At 34.0% G+C, this 21,752-nt stretch overlaps 1 protein-coding gene across 13 annotated transcripts in view; it reads left to right on the forward strand.

Annotated features, from left to right (window-relative positions):
• Positions 1–21,752, forward strand: part of LOC110452383 (talin-1-like) — a 179,057-nt gene that overhangs the window by 127,302 nt on the left and 30,003 nt on the right. For all 13 annotated transcript variants that reach the window (XM_021500867.1, XM_021500876.1, XM_021500877.1 and 10 more), the window contains 13 exons: positions 397–562; positions 1,113–1,206; positions 1,608–1,697; positions 6,559–6,681; positions 7,411–7,554; positions 14,604–14,765; positions 15,228–15,368; positions 16,553–16,734; positions 17,166–17,298; positions 18,234–18,335; positions 18,879–19,049; positions 19,374–19,520; positions 20,483–20,704. In XM_021500867.1, the coding sequence (XP_021356542.1) occupies positions 397–562; positions 1,113–1,206; positions 1,608–1,697; positions 6,559–6,681; positions 7,411–7,554; positions 14,604–14,765; positions 15,228–15,368; positions 16,553–16,734; positions 17,166–17,298; positions 18,234–18,335; positions 18,879–19,049; positions 19,374–19,520; positions 20,483–20,704 (1,877 nt within the window). The remainder of the gene's footprint in view (positions 1–396; positions 563–1,112; positions 1,207–1,607; positions 1,698–6,558; positions 6,682–7,410; positions 7,555–14,603; positions 14,766–15,227; positions 15,369–16,552; positions 16,735–17,165; positions 17,299–18,233; positions 18,336–18,878; positions 19,050–19,373; positions 19,521–20,482; positions 20,705–21,752) is intronic.

The following is a 21,752-nucleotide window of genomic DNA, read 5'->3' on the forward strand; positions in this document are numbered from 1 at the left end:
ATTTCATAACCTGATGAACACATTTAGTTCATATCTACACCATAGTACGGTATGTAACATAGAGTTCTACACTTCATTGGCCATTGGTTAAGGTTCAAAGTTCATACTTGTCTACCTTTTAAGTAAATATATTGTGTTACAGATACTTCACGAACCCCTCAACAGATTTATGTTGTTAGTTACCATTATAGTGTGATAACATTAACATCAACTTCTATTTGCTGGTCACTGAGCGAGGTTAATTGTTCAGTGATCTGGTTTGAATATTTTTGGTGTTTAGCATATACATGTATCATTTGAGCCCCCCCCCCCCCCCTGCACACTTTGGCTTTATTGTTGATGTTTTATTTTTGCACGAAAAATGAGTTTGAGATTTAAATATCCCTGTAACTGTAGGTCTCACCATGGCCGGGAAATCCAAGGATACCGAAACACAATCGCAAATCGTCGGAGGACTGAAGAGCGTTTCCATGGTTTCCAGTAAACTTCTCCTCGCTGCCAAGTCTGTTCTGGCTGACCCTAACGCACCCAATGCTAAAAATCTGCTTCAACAGGCGGCCAGGTAAGCAACAAGTTTTAAGAGAACATTGTCTCTTTGCCAAGGATTCAAGTATGGAAATATGTTCAGTTGAATTTTGTCACGTGTTCTACTTAAATATTTTTTTGGGAGGATTGTGTGATGGTTGGAAGCAGAGGTGAGTGAGTTTTGACATAATTTCATATTTTGGTATACAGTAACCTTTGCTTGTCCACGTAACAGTCTTAATTTCAGCACCCAAAAAAAATAAATCAAATTACACAAATTTTTACAGCGGTTGTCCTTCTATATCTGCTGCAGCTACAACTTATTTTTTGTCATTTTCACTATGAACATATTTCTGCAAACAGGTTAAAAACATTATTCTCTGATAATTAAGGATCTCCGTTCCACTACCGAAAACTATAATTGATTGTTTGAAACATACAAAGCTGGAAAAATCAGTTTCCGATGCGTAGTTCCAGTTTTTGTCAGTGGTACAGGGATCCTTAAAAATAAAGTTTTACTAGAGTACCAATTTGTCCAGGATTTAAAAACTGAATTAATTCATTATGGCAAATGTTTGTGTTTCCAGGTCAGTGACGGAGAGTATCAATCAGCTGATTACAATATGTACTGTGTCAGCCCCCGGACAGAAGGAGTGTGACAACGCCCTACGTCAGATCGAGGTATACAAACTTTGTTATTAAAGGGCCTCGGAAATCGTAAAACATACAAATCATGTTGAAAGGAAATATAAATTGTTCATCACAACTGATGAGCTGTAAAATGATCATGTATACAAGTAAAAGTTTATTTGAAATCTGACTTTTCAAATCTGAAGTCTGAAGTCCAAGCTGTCAGTTTTATCCCTGTCAGTCCCGTCATAAAACTAGGTTGTTTACTAATTTGCATTTTGACCTTCTGTGGCCAGCAAATTTGTGTTTCTTATAACTTTGAAGTGCGAAGGACAATCATATCCATTTTGACCTTCTGCAGTCAAAAACTTCATATTTCTTATAATAATCGTATAGTCTGCAATGCCTTGTTTTACACTTTTTAAAGAAATTTATTGTTATCCAACTCACAGGTAATGAGAAGTCTATTAGATGGTGCAAACGAACCGGTGTCCGACATGACCTACTTTGAGTGTCTGGAATCTGTCATGGAGAAATCAAAGGTGAGTAGGTCACTGTGACCTAGTTTTAGTAACTGACAAGTCTTTGACCTAGTTTCTCTTGTCACAGGCATCCAATGCGGTGTGTTGAAATATTCTTATAAAAGTTTTGTTCTCACCAATTCCTGCATTTTATTTTGATTAATATTTATTTTTCATATACTGTATAAAGAAAGTTAGATGTTTATCTGTTTTCTAAAAAGTATCTTGATGAAGTTGAAAATTTAATGAAATGATGAAACAGTGTTTTGAAAAAAGTTGACTATTGAATCATCAGCATATTTGTGCTGAATAATGCAAATATAGTCGTAGCTAGACTTGTAAAAGTCAAAAACAAAAGTTCAAAACACAAACTTTCAAAGTGTTACAATAAAGATAACTAATAAGAATATATTTTGAAATGATATATTTTCAGCCAAAAACAAATGTGTTTTCAGAATTTTTAATAGATCAATGACAATATTTAACATATTTAAACAGATGAAAACAATGCTATAAAAATATTTCAAGATCTAATGTATGTGTCTGTGACATAGGGCCTGAAACACTTATGCATGTATCACTCTACCGCCAGACAGCTTTGTGTATTACTATAAGGACTGCTTCACTGATAAAATATTGATGAATGTACATGTATCTCTGAAACGAATGCAGGACTGACTGTTTGTGAAAATTGTAGCATGTTTATTAATAAAGCATCATTTATACAAAACATATTCACTTTTTAATGGTTTTGGTCATTGCTTCTTCTTAATCAAAATATTTATTGGCGAAATTGAATAAAAAATAATAAAATTGCTAGTAGTTTGTATGGAACATTTTCAACGCTGACTTAAAACCTTTCGGTTTGTTTAGAGATTATTCTATAGATATTGTATTATTAATTCATATTTATGATGTAATACAAATAAAATTCCAATTATATTTTGAGTTTGTTCCTTACATAAAAATAACGGAAAAATTGATGTGAAACCACACTACGTGATAATTCAACGAAAAACAATAAAATGATCTCAAATTTAGGCAGAATTGAGGCAAGAATGTTTTATCGCACAATGTAGTATGGTTAGGCTGTATCGATCCAATGAAAGATTATGCAAAGTATTTTAAATGTTGCCATAGAGGAAGACACACAAAGTATATTTCATAGCATGTCACTATATTCGTGTGTGCACAATTATCTTGCTTATTTAATAAGCACAAAATTAATGGAAGTGTCCACTGTAAATTTCCAAAACGATAGCAATTACACTAGCAATTGCAAGCATTCTGAAGGGTTTTGTTCAGAATTTGTATTAATTAACGTATTCACCCCTGATATTTTATAGTGAACTATTCCAACATTTGAATTGGAAGAGTTCAAATGTGTCTTCAGGGGTGAATGAGTTAATGAATTTTAATAGTAAATATGAACAAATATTGCTTTTCTGAATTTTGGGTTAAAATGTGATAAAAAGGTTATCAAATCAGTTTATCATTTGAGATTTTGATTGGTTTTAAATCAATTCACCCCTACATTTTTAAACTTGACTTGCCCAGTCTTTGGTATGGTAAGATTCAAATGTAACTTTAGGGGTGAATGGGTTTAATTTAACAATTCAAACATGAGTAATAAAAACAATTTTCAGATATGAAATCATTGATAGCATGTTAATTATTTAAGAAATTGTAAGCCAAGCTGTTGTTTTACAGTGTATTTGTATACCATAGTCTTTTAACTCCTTCACCCCTGAACACACATTTTAACTCTTCCAATTCAAAGTTTGGAATATTTCATTATGAAATTTCAGGGGTGAATAAGTTCATATTATAAGATGGATTTGCCAGCTTCTTGTTAGAAAATGAAATCACAAAGCTTGTTTATTTCGATTGTCTTGCATTAAATCTTGTTGAAATGTGCTCCTGTCTTGCTTGCCTCCGAAACTGTAGAATCCTGCTGCCTCTCGTATCATTACTGATGAAATACCATCTTCACATTTTAAAATACTATTTTTTGTCATTATTTTATCTTCTTTGACATATTAATTCTTTTAGTCTGAATTAATTTTTGATTTAATCTTTTGTTTTTTGAAATTTTTATTTTATCAAACGATGAAGAATAAGGTAAAATCTGTGTACATGTTTAGAGTAATGTTTCCAATATCTGTGTTTTTGTTATTTCTTACTTTTTAATACTACATAATGCATATTATATATTACCGAGACATTCACAATTTGTAACATTGAAAAATCTTTGAATGATTAATAAACCTTTCTTTTTTAATGAGCTGAAGTCAAAATATTTTCAAAATTGTGCAAACAATATGATTATCTTAATTATCATTACATAATTAAATTCAAAAATTTTAGATGAAAATTTATTGTTTATGGGTTTCTACACTGAAATTACAAGAATGTTTTGGTGTTATGATATTTAAAATAGATCTGTCGAAAGAAAGCACCCAATTTCAGTGCATGCTTTAAGACATTTTGTTAAAATATTTCATTTTTTGGTTAAAAGAATTATATATATATTCCAACCTTTGAATTGGCAGAGTTAAATAATTTGTTTCAAATAATTATTTGTCGTATAATATTTCAGAATTCTAATAAATTAGATTGAATTTAGTAAGACCCATGTTATGACCAATGGAATGATATTTTGGCTGGTTTTGTAATATTTCTTCTGATTGGTTCAATGTTGTATATATATCTTTTGTGTTGTGTGTGCATTTTTGATTGGCTAATACTCTTTGTGTTCTGCTTTTTCATTGGCTAACATTCTATATTGTACTCGAGCCTTCATCTGTGATGTGTAGCGTTTGAAGACATTTTCCAGGGGCACATATGGGTAACACTTTCAATTTTCGTTTTGTTTTATTTCTTTTTCTTTGTTGTTTTTCCTTTTCTTTTGTAGCGCATAAATATTTCCTTCTTCTTTAAAAACACAACAATTCCATTCCGCTCTATTTTGACTTAAAACAACCCATTTCCATTTCCTGCTCCAAAACCCGAAATAGAATTGAACTTTGAACTGCCACTCCACCACTTGGTGACAGGTTTGAGGCCTAAGTGGGGCATTCACAAGGCACTGGCCACAGGTCGGTGTTTTGTCTGTGGGTACTTAAACTTTCCTCCACCACCAAAACCTGACACTTCCTTAAATAACCATAGCTGTTAATAGGACGTAAAACACAAACCAACCAACCAAACTGTGATAGTTTTAAATGTTATGTTGAAGAAAAAAAATGAAAAAAAATATGATGTATTGAAATACTTTACAAATTAATTAATTTATTAAACTCTCATTACAAATTCATTACACTAATCAGGAATGTCATGCTACAACAATTCCGTCTTTGCGTATTGCAGAGTTATCTTCTCTTGGGAGCAGGTATTGATTGTTACGTCATTGGTTTGTGCGAGAAAATTACGTTGTTTTCTCAAAAATTGATGACGTTACTCTCACAAACAAGTGACGTAACAATCAATACCTGCCCCCAAGAGAAGATAACTCTGCAATACGCAAAGACGGAATACATCAAAATTATAGAAATATTCTTAGGTGTCAGTCTTATTAGCGTTGAATAAAATCTGTTTTCATATTAATTTGGAAATTGTCTGTATATCTGTCCCTTACTGGGCCTCATGGTTCTCCCCCCCGCCTTGACCTAGATCCCCTTATGGCCATCGGCTCCCTGCCTCTTTGATCCTCTTCCCAGCTCCCTACACTCAGATATTTTTCTGATCCATTCACACACAAGGACACACTTAATCCATTCAACCCTGGAGATACATTTGACTTCTTCCGATTCAAAGGTTGGAATACTTCATTATGAAATTTCAGGGGTGAACGAGTTAACTTCAGGTCTTTCGACCTCGCATATACACTGCAAAAAGCATTCACCTAAAACATGAAGTTTGTTTTGAACACAACATGTTAACTCATTCACCCCTAAAGACACATTTGAACACTTCCAATTCAAAGGTTGGAATAGTTCATTATGAAACGTCAGGGGTGAATGAGTTAAAGTTTGTGCATTTCTTATCCTGCATGAAAAGACTGTTTTGACTGAACTTTAGCTTCTTTTTTGTAACAATCTTAACAAAATAATTAAATAACAAGGGTTACTATCTTCTTCTTTGACACTGTTGTAACACTTCATCTTAGATTTCAGAAATTTAGATGAAGTATTATCGTAAACTTGGCATTACAGGGCAGTGTCAAAATAGCTTCGCTTTAATTTGGTGATGGTTTTACTTATAGCAAATATAATTCTATTTCTTGCAATAGGCAGATAAATATTCTCTTAACTCAGTCACCCCTGAAGTTTCATAATGAACTATTCCAACCTTTGAATAGGAAGAGTTCAAATGTGTCTTCAGGGGTGAATGAGGTAATATATCTATTCTGGCAGCATAGAATCAAGCTCCGTCTATGAGTGAATTTATTTATATTTTCATGAATATCATTTTGCTGCAAAAATGGGCCTAATATTTTGTCTGTAATAGCAAAATATATCTATATGTTTTGGTTGAGTTGGCTTGTAAGACCTCATATTTTATCCTTATCGGCAATTTAACAAAGCTAAAATAGTTCACAGTGTGTCCTGACTGAGAATGATGGATTATGGTGATATGGCGATGGGAATGAAAGAACGAGAGATGTTTTTTAATCAAATTTTTGTTTGATGCAGTTTGTGAGAAATATTAAATTATCTTTTAATCACTTCTTATACCGCTTGTAAAGCACTTAGCTTTGTTATAATCTATTGTTTTCACATAAAAATAATTACATTATCCCGCTTTGTTTTCATTATTAATAAATCTGGGAATATAGAAATGAAATCATTTTCATCCATGTTGTTCGGTTTATTTCTGACAGGCTCTTGGAGAAGCTATGACGGGAATTACTAACCATGCCAAACAGGGAGAGCTGGACGACTTTTGTGTTGCTGTACACAACTTTGCCGGGTCAGTGTGTGGCTTGACCGAAGCCTCATCTCAGGTAGGAAAAAACCCCAGAATCTTAAACTTGCTGTACATAACTTTGCCGGGTCAGTGTGTGGCTTGACTGAAGCCTCATCTCGGGTAGGGAGAAACAGAATATTAAACTTGCTGTACACAACTTTGCTGGGTCAATGTGTGGCTTGACCAAAATCTCATCTCGGGTAGGGAGAAACAGAATATTAAACTTGCTGTACACAACTTTGCTCGGTCAATGTGTGACTTGACCAAAACCTCATCTCTGGTAGGGAGAAACAGAATATTAAACTTGCTGTACACAACTTTGCCAAGTCAGTGTGTGGCTTTACCGAAGCCTCATCTCAGGTAGGGAGAAACAGAATCTTAAATTTGCTGTTGTTTGTCAGAATGACTTGATTTATACTTGGTGATGATCAGAAAAAAAACAGATCTATATATGTACACACAAAAACACACATCTTGATGTAAGGTGTGTGGCTTGCATAAAACTGGAGATATGATGAGAGAAATAGAATCTGCAACTAGGTATAAATATATTGAAGAAAGGTTATATTGCTTAAATGAAAAATTCCAAATGAGAGCAACAGCAACTAGGGATAATTTCATATTGTACATGCACAGACAAAACTTGATTTGAAAATGCATTTAATAAACAGAGCATGTCAATATGTGATATTTAATGTCGGTACAAATAATAACTTTTCCAGAAGATTAATATCTTGACAATCTCGTTATCACTTGTCTTTTGCAGGCTGCTTATCTCGTCGGAGTTTCCGATCCAAACTCCGAGCCGGGACGACCAGGATTAGTTGACCAATCTCAGTTTGCCAGAGCCAATCAAGCCATTCAGTCGGCATGTGCAAATCTCGCCAATCCAGCTAGCTCGCAGCAACAGGTAACTATGACCTTTGCCCTTAATTGTGTTGTCAGGGAATGCAATATGATTGGCTGTACAGCTGTTTAACATGTCACAGGACTACTAGGCTTGGCTACGTTTACTTTGTATCCCTGCAAATTTTACATAGGCTTCATCAGTTAGTGAATGTGGTTTACCAATACACGCCCACTAGTTACCTCCCTTGGTTGGCTTATGCCTATATGTTAGCTTCTTTGGTAGGCTTTCACCCAAAGTTACTTCCCTTGGTAGGGTTATACCATTAAGTTATCTCCCTTACACCCCTAACTAACCTTTCTTTTTAAACTCAATTATCCATAAGTTACCTCCGATAGTATGCTTACCTCCATAAGTTATTTCCCTTGGTAGGGTTACATTAATTAGTTATCTCCCTTGATAGGTTTACAATCCTAACTAACCTTTTTTGTTTGTTCATATATCCATAAGTTACCTCCATTAGTATGCTTACCTCCATAGATTACTTCCCTTGGTAGGGTTACATTAATTAGTTATCTCCCTTGGTAGGTTTACAATCCTAACTAACCTTTTTTTAAGCTCATATATCCATAAGTTACCTCCGTTAGTATGCTTACCTCCATAGATTACTTCCCTTGTTAAGCCTACACCCTTTAGTTACTGCCTTAGGTAGTCTTCCATCCATAAATTACCTCCCTTCATATGCTTTCACACTCAAGTTATCTCCCTTGGTCAGGTTTATGCCCTTTAGTTATCTCCCTTGGTGGGCTGAGATCTGTTGTTAGACTAACAGAAAATCCTGAAACATAAATTACAGCATTGATGGAAGCCAGATGTCATTAAATTTATATTGATTGACAAAAACCTTTCAGTGCATCAACTGATTTTTACCCAAAGTGACCCCATAAAGCTTCAGGTTTCTTACATTTCATGGGGTGATGCAGATAGGACTTGCAATGACAAACTTTCATTGTGATTTCATCAACAGTATTGAGTAATATCTAGGCCCAAAATATTAGTCTTAGGTTGAACAATTTCAAGGGAGAAAGCTAAGAAAAATACTTTCATATTTTAGTTGAAATTTGTGTATTTAAGGTTGATTCAGTCTGTGTGTCTAGAAAATGTTTGTATTCGCTACTAACAATGTTTCCGAGTTATCTTACATGTATTATCTCCCCTTGCTTTTTAAATAAAACGTAGGAGAGTGGGGAGTTATGTTGTGACTGAAAGACCATTCAGTATGTGGATTAAATTTTCAATGACATGTACAGTGTTTTAATAATTATAAGATACTGATGCTGGAAGACACAGTGTTGTAAATAAGTTTCAGATGAAGGAGAAATGAAAATATGTTCAGTATATCTTTTTATATAAATAGAAGACAAATTTTGTCAACTTTATTAATAAAGTTCAACCTTTATTTGTGATCATTGTTCAAAATATAAATGCCTATTTTTTTGCTGATGGTCAATAAAATAATTGCTGACAAAGAACTGATATATGTTTGCAGTTTTAAAGACAATTATTCAATAAACTCAATCTTCTTTCTTCTTTTTATTTTACCAAAGTACTATGCCCAATGGAATTGTAGGTCTTTGGTAGGTTAAACTTCGACCTTTGACCTCTGACCTTATGCATTTGAATGTAACTATGGAGACTGTTGCCTTAGTTACCTGCCCATGTTATATTTAGATATGTATTCGTATATTCGTATTCATAGCCTCTTTGTGGCCGATTAGGCTGTGTGTCCAGTTTGTTTTATTTATTTGTGAAAGTTTCTTTAGTTACGAGTTTCTTGAAGTTTTTGTAGCTTATGACATGTCCCACAGTGTTCGTTATTGTAGATAAACATTTAGTTCTTTTAGTTATATACCACCTGAGTCTGTTTGTTTAGTTGAAATCCCTAACTCAACACCTTGCCATGTTTAAGCTTCAATCAAGAGGTTGATTTGTTCCTTAAATTTTCAAAAAGATTTTTTCAAAACAATATTTTCATCAAAAAATGTGTAATGAAAATGAAAGAGAGAATGCAAGCTTTGAAAAGATAAAAAAATAAATAAAAAAATCCAGAAAAGTTTCACATTTTACTTTTTGACATTACCTTGCACTTAGTGTAGAAGGACTATCAATGTTTATTTGAACATTTTTATATAAGTATATTTATATATATATATCTTGTAAAAGAAATTTCAAAATTCATCCATAATTTATTTTGAACTTTGATTTTATATATCAGATTTTTCGATTTTAATTTATTATTTAATTTAAAAGATATTATATAATTGTTTTAAACCAAATAGAACACCCCATTGGTGCAGTGTTCTAGATGTTAATAGGTGTGAAGTTCTAAGTGGCTCTAGCTAGGTACAACAGTCTCCTGGATTTACTTCAAAATATGCTTCAAATTTAAAAACGGAATAATTACAAACTAATTCAATACTTTCTTGATAATTTTGTGTGAAAAGAAATACAAACTGCATGACCTGACAAATCTGCCTTTGAAGTGATGATTTCGTTTTCAAAAAAATAATATTTTTATTGAAGTAAACTTATCAGAAGAAAACTGCATGGTTTTGGGTAAAAAAAAAAAATAATATTAATGAGGTCAACAATTTTTATTTTTATTTTTTTTCTTAATCAGAAAAAGCATTGAGACATTGTATTAATATTTATCTGGATATATTTGTGTTTATATTATTAATTCGACGTCCATTTACACAGGAATCAGTTTTATGGGTTTATTCCATTTATTGTGCAGGCAAGATGAAAAAGGCACGCTTTACATGCAGATGATATAAAGCAAAGAGTGTATATGCTTTTTTATTGTGGTGAAAATATTTAATTTTTCTTGAAATGAAGAATCGTTTGGTGGGACAAAATGTGTACAATACTGAACAGAACAAGTCAACCTCAGCTTGATCACAAATGTTTGCAAATCGCTGGAAAATTCTTGGCAAATAATACAAATTTTACTTCTTAGTATTTTTATTGAAAACAAATTCTGTCTTCCAAGAATATAAAAATGAAGTAAGAAAATTTGCCAGGAAATATCCTTCATATTTTGTTCACCTGTGCAGACTGTTTCACCTGTGAACCTGTTCTACTGGCTCAAAGTGGATTCATCCATTTTGTCTAGTAGGGGTGTTTTGTATCAGTCAAGTATGTTTCTACACACATTTTTCAAGAATTTCACACCTGTTTTCCCTCCTATGTGTCACCACCCAAATTCCCTGGCACCACCTTAAAATGTTTCAACTTTATTTTTACCCACTTTCTATTTATTATTTATATTTTTGAAAATTTTTGTTGTCATTTTTTAAGCAATAATAGGAGATGATTGCTGTGTGAAATTCTGTTTAGTATCCATGCTGTTCATGTTAATGGCAAAATATAAGAGGAATCAATGGATAATTCATTATCCAATGAAAAGAAGTCTTGTATCAAAGGTTGAATATGTATTGACCAATAGCAAGTCTTGTACTGAAATGAATTAGATCAGTTGTCTTGTTTTGTCACAAGGTACAAATATTGACCAATCACGTATATTCTTACATATACATCACCAATGACAGGCCATGTTACATTTGATTCTAGCTTGCAGCATGCCATGGAGAGGAAATAGAGAAACTTTTGAGTAGAAAGTCAAAAACACATTCTATGTGCTGCAATACTCATGGAGTAAGACTCACCATTGATGTTGTTACATTGTCACTGATTGATCCATTCTTCCGATCAGTTAATTTTCCCCATCAGATCTGCAAAGTGTGTAAAAGTTTTTCTTTATATTTTTTTTTTTCAAAGATAATTTTATCAAACTTGAAGAAAAACAAATATAAAACGGGAAATGCTTATCCTTTCATCTTTTTTTTTCAAAGACTATTTCATCAAAATTTGTAAGGAAAACAAAAGGGAAAAAAACATTCATATATTATAGAATTTAATGTTTTGTGACTGTCCATAGATTCATTTTTTCACATTTTTTTGACCACCAGGAAATTTTTCATTTTGTCACTGTTAAAATATATACATACACTCAATAGGTCTTAATGTTAATTTTTCAATGTTTTGAATTATAAGTGACTAGGACATGGATTTTGCAGCATATTGAATGAATTATAACTATAAAATATACTGATCCCATCCTCTGTGTATATATGTTTTATATATCTGTATAATATGTACAAACTTGTCTGTCTTTCCTTTACTCATTCACCTACAATTTTAAACTGGACTTGCCCTGTCTTTGATTTGGCAAGGTTCAAATGTGACCTCAGGGTTGAATGGGTTAAAATACTCGGTTTATAGAATCATTCAAACTTCTGTTTGCTGATCAAATTGATTGGCCATTTTTACAAAATATGTGTTGCCACTTTGTGTTTTCTATAATGATTTGAGAAAAAAGTTCACTGAAATAAAAAGAAAAATTCTGTTCGAAAGATCAAATAGGAATTTTGGTAATAGTTTTAAATGAAATATGTCCAAAGCATTTTTTTGACCAACATGGACATTTAATCATGTACAACAGAAAAAAACTTGCTTGATTGTTTATCTTACCAAATGCACAAAAAATAGGGACCTTGAAAAAGTATTTTATTGACTAACGTGGATATTTAAATTGCTTCTAAATACATTATATGAAACAGATCAATTGATAAGACAGTGACTATAAAGGTCTATGTTATACTCTACAGAGACCAGATTGGCTTTAATGCGAAGGTCATTTTTTTGTTTTGATTTATTCAAACATTTATTTCATTATGGAGAATAGAACTGTAAAGTTAAATAAAAAAAAAAAAAAGACATCGGAAAAATAGAAAGTTTTTAAAAAAAATAAACAAAAACAAAAATAAAACCTGATAAGATTTTTTTTTTCAAAAAAAACATATATGTAGAAACGGTTAACAAAAATTAAATAAATCCCCTAAAGCAGGATAGGCTTAAACAAAAATCAAAAAAAATCTGAAAGTAAGAATTGTATTGTAGGAACGGTTTGAAACAGAATTAAAAAACAAATAAGAAATCCAAATGTAGTGATAGCTTAAAAACAAATTCATAAAAACAAAAGAAAGTTTCGGGGAGTAGTAACATTTTAATGTAAATTAAAAAAAAAAAAAGACGAAATCCAAAAGTAGGAACAATTAAAAAATGATTTTAAAAAAAATTACAAAAGAAGTAATGTTTCATTTTAAAACTTAAAACAAAAATCTGAAAGTAAGAATGGTTTTACTGTATGATTGTAGAATGTGAAACAGATATTGAGATACGGTGATTAGGAATGAGTCGTATTCTGGTCACTGATGTCAAATATAAACAATGCACAGCATACACGACTGTATAATTTTACCAAAATTGTATATATGTATGGAGAGAGTAGATCATCTAGTAAAGATATATATGTATGGACGCATATCTGGAAGTATACACCGAATATTCACTATATTATCTATACTACATAATTATGCATGATCTACAGACTTACAGACACCTGTTTTTCCCCTTGTTTGGCTGAAACATCTTGTGTAAGATTTCAATTAAGAAAAAAGTGTATCCTATTTGCCGATAAAAGAAAAAAGAAGAGAAAAATTATTTATTGGATAATTCTCAACAGACAAAAAATAACATTTTGGGAGGGGTTTTTTTAAAGAAAAGAAATGGGTATTGGGAGAGAGAAACTACACTTCCATTTCAGCCAAACAAAGGGAGGTAATTTGTTTGAGTCGGGCAAAGAGAAATAAGGTGTTCCAGCCAAACAAAGGGAGACAATATGTATCAGTAATATATGTTTACAACATATTATAGTAAAAAACAAATAAAGCATATTATAAAAAAAAAAAAATGTTTTCTAAAAAATTTAAAAGTTTTTTTGTCTTTTTTTATGATTTTAAAATTTCATTTATTTATTGAGTAGTACATTAAGACTATAATGAAGTTATTCATATTTTTTCTTGTGTAGAAATATTATACATTTTGTTTAAACGAAAAAAACATTTATGTAAAAATACTATACATTTCTAGAATTGTATAGGTGTTATTATTTAAGCCATTTGCTCTCTGTGGTTTTATTAACAAAATTTATTGTTTTTCAAGACATACAAATCTTGCGATAAAAAAATGAAAATTATTAATGTTTTGAGTGACCAAAATCTACCATATTTATCCGGCAATAAGCCCATGCCTGGTAATAAGCTCACTCATAAATATTGAAGTTCAATAGAAATGTAGTTAGACCATCGCTCTACTTTCAATCAGGGACTTTCTGTTGGCACCTGGGCTTATTACAGGATAAATATGATAATGTGATATTTGACTTTTAATTTCAGAAATAAACAATGTTTTTTTGAGGCTTAATATTTTAATCAATTTTTGCTTGAAGTTTCATCGCTGACTGATAACACACTGGGATATGGAGAAAATAAACATTAACTCATTCACCCCTGAAATTTCGTAATAAACTATTCCAACCTTTAGATTGGAGTAGTTCAAATGTGTCTTCGGGGGTGAATGAGTAAAGGAATGTTATTTCAGTAACAGAGTTAGCTGATATTTCACCTCTTATTCTATTCCAGACAGAAGTTTATTGCATGAAATCTCCAGTGCCATATGTTTGAACATAATTATTTAATGTCACTTGAATGAATCTCGAAAAAGTATTTCATAATTGTAAAGAATTAATGATACAATTAATTAAGTGAACAGATATATACATCATATGGAACTATGTTTAAAAACGATTTTTGTTTTTCCTATGTTTGTTGTTTTTTTCTCATTATTTTATTTTAGCTGTGTGATTGTTGGAATTTAATTCTTTCCTATGTTAAAATCAATGTGATACAGAAATTTCTTCGCATATTTTCTCATGCAGAAATTAGAAGATCTGAATCTATCAAGTTTATTATTTCTGAATGCAACTGGGAAAACAATAAAACTACTTTCTATGACACAGCTTCGTAAATATCGTAACTGGAGGGCAATGGCACCTGTTGTCATACTAAAAATTAACACTACAATAGATGTAAACAAGAAGTCATTGTTCGAATTATTTTTATTCAATTTTCGGTCTCTTTCTGTCATAGGTCTTATCGGCTGCCACCATTGTCGCCAAACACACATCGGCTTTGTGTAATGCCTGTCGCCTAGCATCATCAAAAACATCCAATCCTGTCGCTAAACGACATTTCGTGCAGAGCGCCAAGGATGTAGCTAATAGCACAGCAAATCTCGTAAAAGCCATCAAGGTATGTGACACACAACTTTGACTTTAACTCTTTTAACCCTGAAATATCATAATGAACTATTCCAACCTTTGAATTGGAAGAGTTCAAATGTGTTTTAAGGGGTGAAGGATTTTCATTTACGCTATTTCCATAGTGTTTCATTTTATCTCATTTTGGAGGAAACATTTGATACTCTATTAATTTTGAATACAGGGTTCTTCCCCTAACAATATGAGGATCATATTCCAAATATCAATAACGATATATACTATATTGTCTCAGTTTATGAAGGGAAAATTTGCTAAAATTTCAGATTTTAAAAAGTACATAATTCTTTATTATTTACTTTGAATACTCATTGGTGACAGATACTTGTGTTCATATCACAACCCTGGCAGTTATACACCCACTGCTTCAAACTTAACTAAATAACTTTGTGATAGAGTTATGTCCCTTCTCTCACTCCTCTGTCTTTTCCAACAGGCTCTCGACTCCGAATTTACAGAGGAAAATAGAGAGAGGTGTGCAGAAGCGGCCAAGCCCCTCATTGAAGCCGTCGATGAACTCACGAAATTTGCTTCCTCTCCTGAATTTGCCAGTGTGCCAGCCAGGATCAGTCCACAGGTATGTACCAGACTCTTTCACCCCTACAGACTTCTTTAGACTTACCTGGATCAATAGACAGAAGAGTCCATATTAGTTATGTAGGGATCAAATTTCAAATACCCAGGTCGACTGAGCTGTCAATGCATGTAAATTAATTTTCTACAGGTGTATTTTGGTACATATGATGTACTGACAACCCAATGCTTGTTTATCGAACTGATGCTCGGAAAGATTTGATAACTCATTTTCCATTTTCATGTAATGTGTATTTAGAAAACAATCAACCAGTATCTTTTCAAATGTATTGTTTGCGTCTAACATTCAGCCATCTTATAACACTTTAATTAAAATACTACCTAGAAATTTACTAGATTTATATGTGAAAAGAATTTGTTGTCGGCCTGAAGGTACCGCTGTACAATCGCATGATGATTGTACATAGAGACTGACAACTAACTAGCATTAGAGTTGTTACCAAAGACTGATTTTTACACAACCACGACCGTTGGATGATATTTACAAAACCGCGACCGTTGGAAGCCCTAATACTGGACTTCATCTCAGCCACTCCCAGCCATCTAACTCAAACAGCATTAACCAGTTTCTTCAAGTTACCGAAAAATTAAGTGTCACAAGCGAGAAAAGTAATTTATTTCAAAGTTAATCATCATTATAACACACACATTTGGAGCTGTTTGTATCACTAAGACTTGAATAACATCAATATAAAAAAAAATACTTTCAAACACTTACATTACTTGCAAATTAGTGAAATGTTTGATGGTGTCGAAACTGCCCGCACCTTTGATCAAAACGACTGAAGGCCAGATGAAGTCACATATGTTGCTGCACGACGTCATTCAGGCGTTTAAACAACATTGTTTATTTATAGAAATTTCAGTCAAATCTTCTTTTGTACTGGTGCTAGTCAGCATTTTGATACATGTGTATTTGGACGAATTATTAACTGAAACCCTTGCTAATGTGACAAATTTGCCTGCACAAACGTTATTTCCCCTGAGTTTTTCATCCGATGTTAACCCTTTCACCACTGTAGACCATAATGGACTCCTCCAGATCAATGAATGGTAGAGTCTACTAAAGTTACATAGGGGTGAAAGGGTTACTTCCTAGGAGAACAAAATATGTAATGTTGATTCTATTTCCCTGGATCTGAAACTGTTTGATATACATTGTACTAGGCCAAGAAAGCTCAGGAGCCGATCACATCAGCGGGCAATGCTATGATTTCGGGGGCGTGTAGCATGGTGCAGGCCGCTAAACAACTGGCTGTCAACCCTAAGGACCCGCCCACGTACCAGCTGTACTCCAACTACTCCAAGAGTGTGTCTGACGCTATAAAGAGGCTTGTGTCCTCCATCAGGTACGTGGTACTTAACAGCAAATTAAATATACATAGACTTGAGATTCTTGGACTTTTGTGATNCCCCTCCTCTCTCTCAAAAAAAATAATAAAAGAAGACAAATCAACTTCATCATTACAAAAACACATAAAAATTGACTTCATCAGTTCAAAGAAAAAGAAGAAAAAGAAAAAAAACATGATTTGGATTTCAAAATAGTAGAAAATAGAAAATAGAGTTACATCATCACTGATGCTATATTTGATACAAAAAAAACTTACTTAAAGCCTGCTTTTACTGTGCTTCATCTTTTACATACAAGGCTGAGTACTTAAAGTCCAATAAACACTTCTGAAGTAGAAATCTTCTCCGCAATAATAACTTTTGAAGTAGTTAATTAAGTAGCAAAGTGCTCTTAGTTTTAATTGTGTGGTTTTTTTTGCGTGTTTAGGGACAGTGCCCCAGGACAGCGAGAGTGTGACGACTCCACGGACAAGCTGAACCACTCAATTCGAACACTAGACCAGGCCGCCCTCTCCGCTATCAGCCAGAGTCTCCAACAACGTCAGGACAAAACTCTCAAGGTAAGTGTCCAGTACACCAAGGTCATACGCCTGTACTTGCGTAACCCGTACTGTCGGCTACCTCACTTTGTTATCATTTCCAAACCCCTGATACTGTGTGTCTCTCCTAGCCCTTTCATTACTGCAGACCATAATGGACTCTTCCAACTCAATGCATGGTAGAGTCTACTAAAGTTACATAGGGGTGAAAGGGTTAAGTATCATTTGAAATACAGCCGAGACAGAAAAGTTTACATGGGTAGGGAATACTGCAGAGGCAAAATGGTCGACACGGGGTGGGGAATACTGCTGAAACAGAAAGGTTGACATGGGTGGGGAATACTGCTGAGACAGAAAGGTTGACACGGGTGGGAAATACTGTGGAGAAAGAAAGGTTGACATGGGTGGGGAATACTGCTGAAACAGAAAGGTTGACATGGGTGGGGAATACAGCTGAGACAGAAAGGTTGACACGGGTGGGGAATACTGCTGAGACAGAAAGGTTGACACGGGTGGGAAATACTGTGGAGAAAGAAAGGTTGACAGGGGTAGGGAATACAGCTGAGACAGAAAGGTTGACAAGGGTGGGGAATACAGCCAAGACAGAAAGGTTGGCACGGGTGGGGCATACAGCTGAGACAGAAAGATTGACACGGGTGGGGAATACAGCTGAGACAGAAAGGTTGACAGGGGTGGGGAATACAGCTGAGACAGAAAGGTTGACGCGGCTGGGGAATACAGCGGATACAGAAAGGTTGACACGGGTGGGGAATACAGCCAAGACAGAAAGGTTGGCACGGGTGGGGAATACAGCCGAGACAGAAAGGTTGACACGGGTGGGGAATACAGCCGAGACAGAAAGGTTGACACGGTGGGGAATACAGCTGAGACAGAAAGGTTGACACGGGTGGGAATACTTCCAACCAATCATTGATACAGTTTGACTGTGTTTACAGGCTTTCCAGGAACAGATGATCAGCAGTGCTCGCCAAATCCAGGAACACGTCGACCAGGTCCGAGTCTCCGCCAAAGAGGAACCAGAAAACCTCGGACACAGGGTAAGATTGCAATCACTTTTATTGAAAAAAATAACAAGAATTCATCTAAAAAAAATTGGATCAAATTTATGATGGTACATATTGGGTTTATACTATGTACCTTTAAATTATGACTATTCAGGCATAGCTCACAGTAACTTTTTAACCAGACACCTCAGTGGCCAATAAAAAAAAACATATGGAGAGTCTCGTCACATTGCTTTGGTCTTTATAAGTGTTTGTAGTGTAGAGAAATACGAGAATTCGTAAATGTTTAGAAGAAAAATCTTTTCTTCTTGTGGTTGTCATTTAACTGGCTAAATTTGAAAGAAATTTGAATTTGAAATTTTTACAAGCAAGAAGACTTATGAGCCAACCTTTGGTTGTCTTTGAGTAATTTTGGTCACCATAACAACTTAAATAGGTTTGAGTCTTAATTGTGAACAGATTGTAACAGGTCGGTTTTAAACTTGAGCTAATTGTTAACCTTATGAACACCCATAGTTAGGAATATTCGCTGTCGGATGATGTGTAGAATCTGTAATCCAATTTCTCCATACACAGGTTACCGTGATGGCGAGCTATTTCGACCCCCTAGCTGATGGAGCAGTGGGCGTGGCTTCTTTGGTTACCAACTCCAAACAACAGACACAGATAATAGATTTGACAAAAACAGTGGCCGAGTCTACACTACAATTCGTTTATTCATGTAAAGAAGGGGGAGGCAACCCTAAGGTAAAAATTAGATTTTAGAGATTATATTTTTCAAATTTGTAAAAATGATGAAAATAAGATATTTTCCCAAATTTCAAAGAAATGGTAGAAATTTGAGACTATTTTCTCAAATTAAGAAGGGAACTGATAGAACATACTTTTGGTGGGTTTTTTTCAAGTTTTAAATACTTTTGGTGGGTTTTTTTCAAGTTTTAAAGAATTTTTCGGAAACTCGATTTTATTGGACCAAATTTAAAAGAAATAGTTGAAGTTAGATTTTATATCTTTCAAAATATCCCATTCAAAATCATCTTTAAAAATATGAAAACTTTGTGTTCATTGCAGGCTTTCCACACACATCAGAATATTGATACAGCTGCTGAGAACACCAAGGATGTACTTCAGGATCTGCTCCAGTCTCTTGAAGAGGCCGCCTCACAGGCAGGCATGGTTAACAGTATGATAGAGAAAATCAGCAAGTCCATCTCAAGGGTAAGAGTTGTGTCCCTTAGTGTATAGTTGTCTCCCTTAGTGTAGAGTTGTGTCCCTTGGTGTAGAGTTGTCTCCCTTAGTGTAGAGTTGTGTCCCTTAGTGTAGAGTTAGCTCCCTTGGTGTATAGATGTGATTTGGGGCCTGTTTGATGCAGAATAAGCGTTGTGTCTGTTTTTAAATGTAAACACATTTTTGGATATATGCAGGCCTTGCAAGGCTTTGTCAAGGCTTGCCTGAAAGCAGCATCAGATCACTAGGTCCGACCATATTTCATAATCAAACAACTCTGGTCCAACCATTTAGATCGCGATAAACGGAAGTGGTGGTCGGGGTTCCCCGATCAGACGAGAAAAAGGTATGGGGTTACTTGCCCGACCACGTCAGTTTTCTCCTGGTAATCCAGTTTCCTCCTTCAATAAGAATCTGAGCACACTAACACCCGATCCAACAAGAGTGATTAGTATAAGATGTAAAAAAAAGTCTCATACTTGTTGAAAAAATAAATAAAATTCATATTTATAAAGAAAGCAGCCCTGTAGTACAGTGCTATCCATCCTTAGTATTGATTTAACATAAACAATATAATGTATGGACTATTAACTTGAAAAGATAATTTTGTAAAATCTATATCAGGCAATAGCACCATGCCTGGTAATAAATCCTACCATGTCTATTACATTATTTTTCAATAAGCCAAGCCCCTACTTTCAGTCAGAGATTTTGTGTTGACCTCGTGGACTTATTGCATGATACATGCAATGCTTTAATTCTTGAAGTCAGCAAAATTTCAAAATTTATTAAACATATTTCAGAATTTTTTAGTTTATCAAAACTAGGCAAAAAAACCTTAATGATTTTGGCAGCCGGACGTATAAGCTTTAGTTGTGATGGTTCCCTTCTGTTTAATTTTGTGAAAACTTCCAGTGCTATCATGAAATTTATATTTTCTTTGAATGTTTTAGACGGATGAAAGAGTAACTATTCAAGAAGACAGGAACTACGTAGATTATCAGACCAACATGGTACGCCTCGCCAAAAACATTGCCATGACAACACAAGACATGGTTGGCAAGTCTTCTACCAGTGTGTCGGAGCTCGGAAGATTAGCCAATCAACTCACACGAGACTTTGACCTGTTAGCAAATGACTCGCGTGGAGCAGCCGCATCGACAGCCAGTAGTGATGTAAGATTTACTAGGACAAACAGTAGGAGTTAAAACTTCAAAATTTTCTAAATTTCTACCATGACAAACACAGATTGGCCCCCGTCATGTGAGAGGAGTTAGGCATTAGACAGCACCTCAGCATTTAAGCTCCTGGCTTGTATTTATGAAACTGCTCTGATGCTCAAATATAAATTCTGTACTCAAGTTAAATTTCTCTCAACTCATTCACCCCCGAAGACACATTTGAAGTCTTCCAATTTGAAGGTTGGAATAGTTCATTGTGAAATGCAGGGGTGAATGAGTTAATACCCTTAAATCATATAACATGGTCAACAAGTTTATACATTGAAAACCGTTTTGTGTATTTTTGGCTCTCCGAAATTCTTCCTAGTCAAAGATGAAAGCTATTTTTTTTAATTAATTGCAGGAATAAGAAATTAGATTTGAGTACAAACTCAGAGATTGAGCATGATAATGGTTTCATGAATACTGGCCCTGGTGTGCTTGTAGGCACCAGAGTTAACTTGTGTCAGACCTCTAAAATTATATCTTTAAAATATCATCATTCTGATTTCTGTCAAACAGATATTTAATTCATTAACTCTTCTGTTTTGGCTGTTATGCAACTAATGTTGAAAATTTATTATTAAAAGGAACCTTTTTTTCAAAAAACATGATTTTCACTTATCAAAAACATTTCTTTAATACAACAAATTGTTGAAACTTTACATGTCATTATGTGTCACTGAAGTTCAGTAAGTGTGTTTTATTATCCCCGCTTAACGAGTTTGTTCGGGATATAGAAATGGGGCCCGTACACGCACCTGGTTAAGAATTGTTCTCATCTATATCTTTGCCTACTACAAGTGTTATGTTGATAATACTTTTTGATTATATCAATTGTGTATCTAGGGTTGCTCTATTGAATGCATATTGCAGATGCTGATTATGACCTATATTTTACGGTGTTGGTAATGACTTTTGCACAACGAGCGGGGTATATCGATGACAGCGTCTTCTCGTTAGATAATTTGATACAAAAGTTAAAATGATAACATTTCATTTT

This window comes from Mizuhopecten yessoensis, unplaced genomic scaffold (genome assembly GCF_002113885.1).
Source record: "Mizuhopecten yessoensis strain PY_sf001 unplaced genomic scaffold, ASM211388v2 scaffold6647, whole genome shotgun sequence".
NCBI classification, from domain to species: domain Eukaryota; kingdom Metazoa; phylum Mollusca; class Bivalvia; order Pectinida; family Pectinidae; genus Mizuhopecten; species Mizuhopecten yessoensis.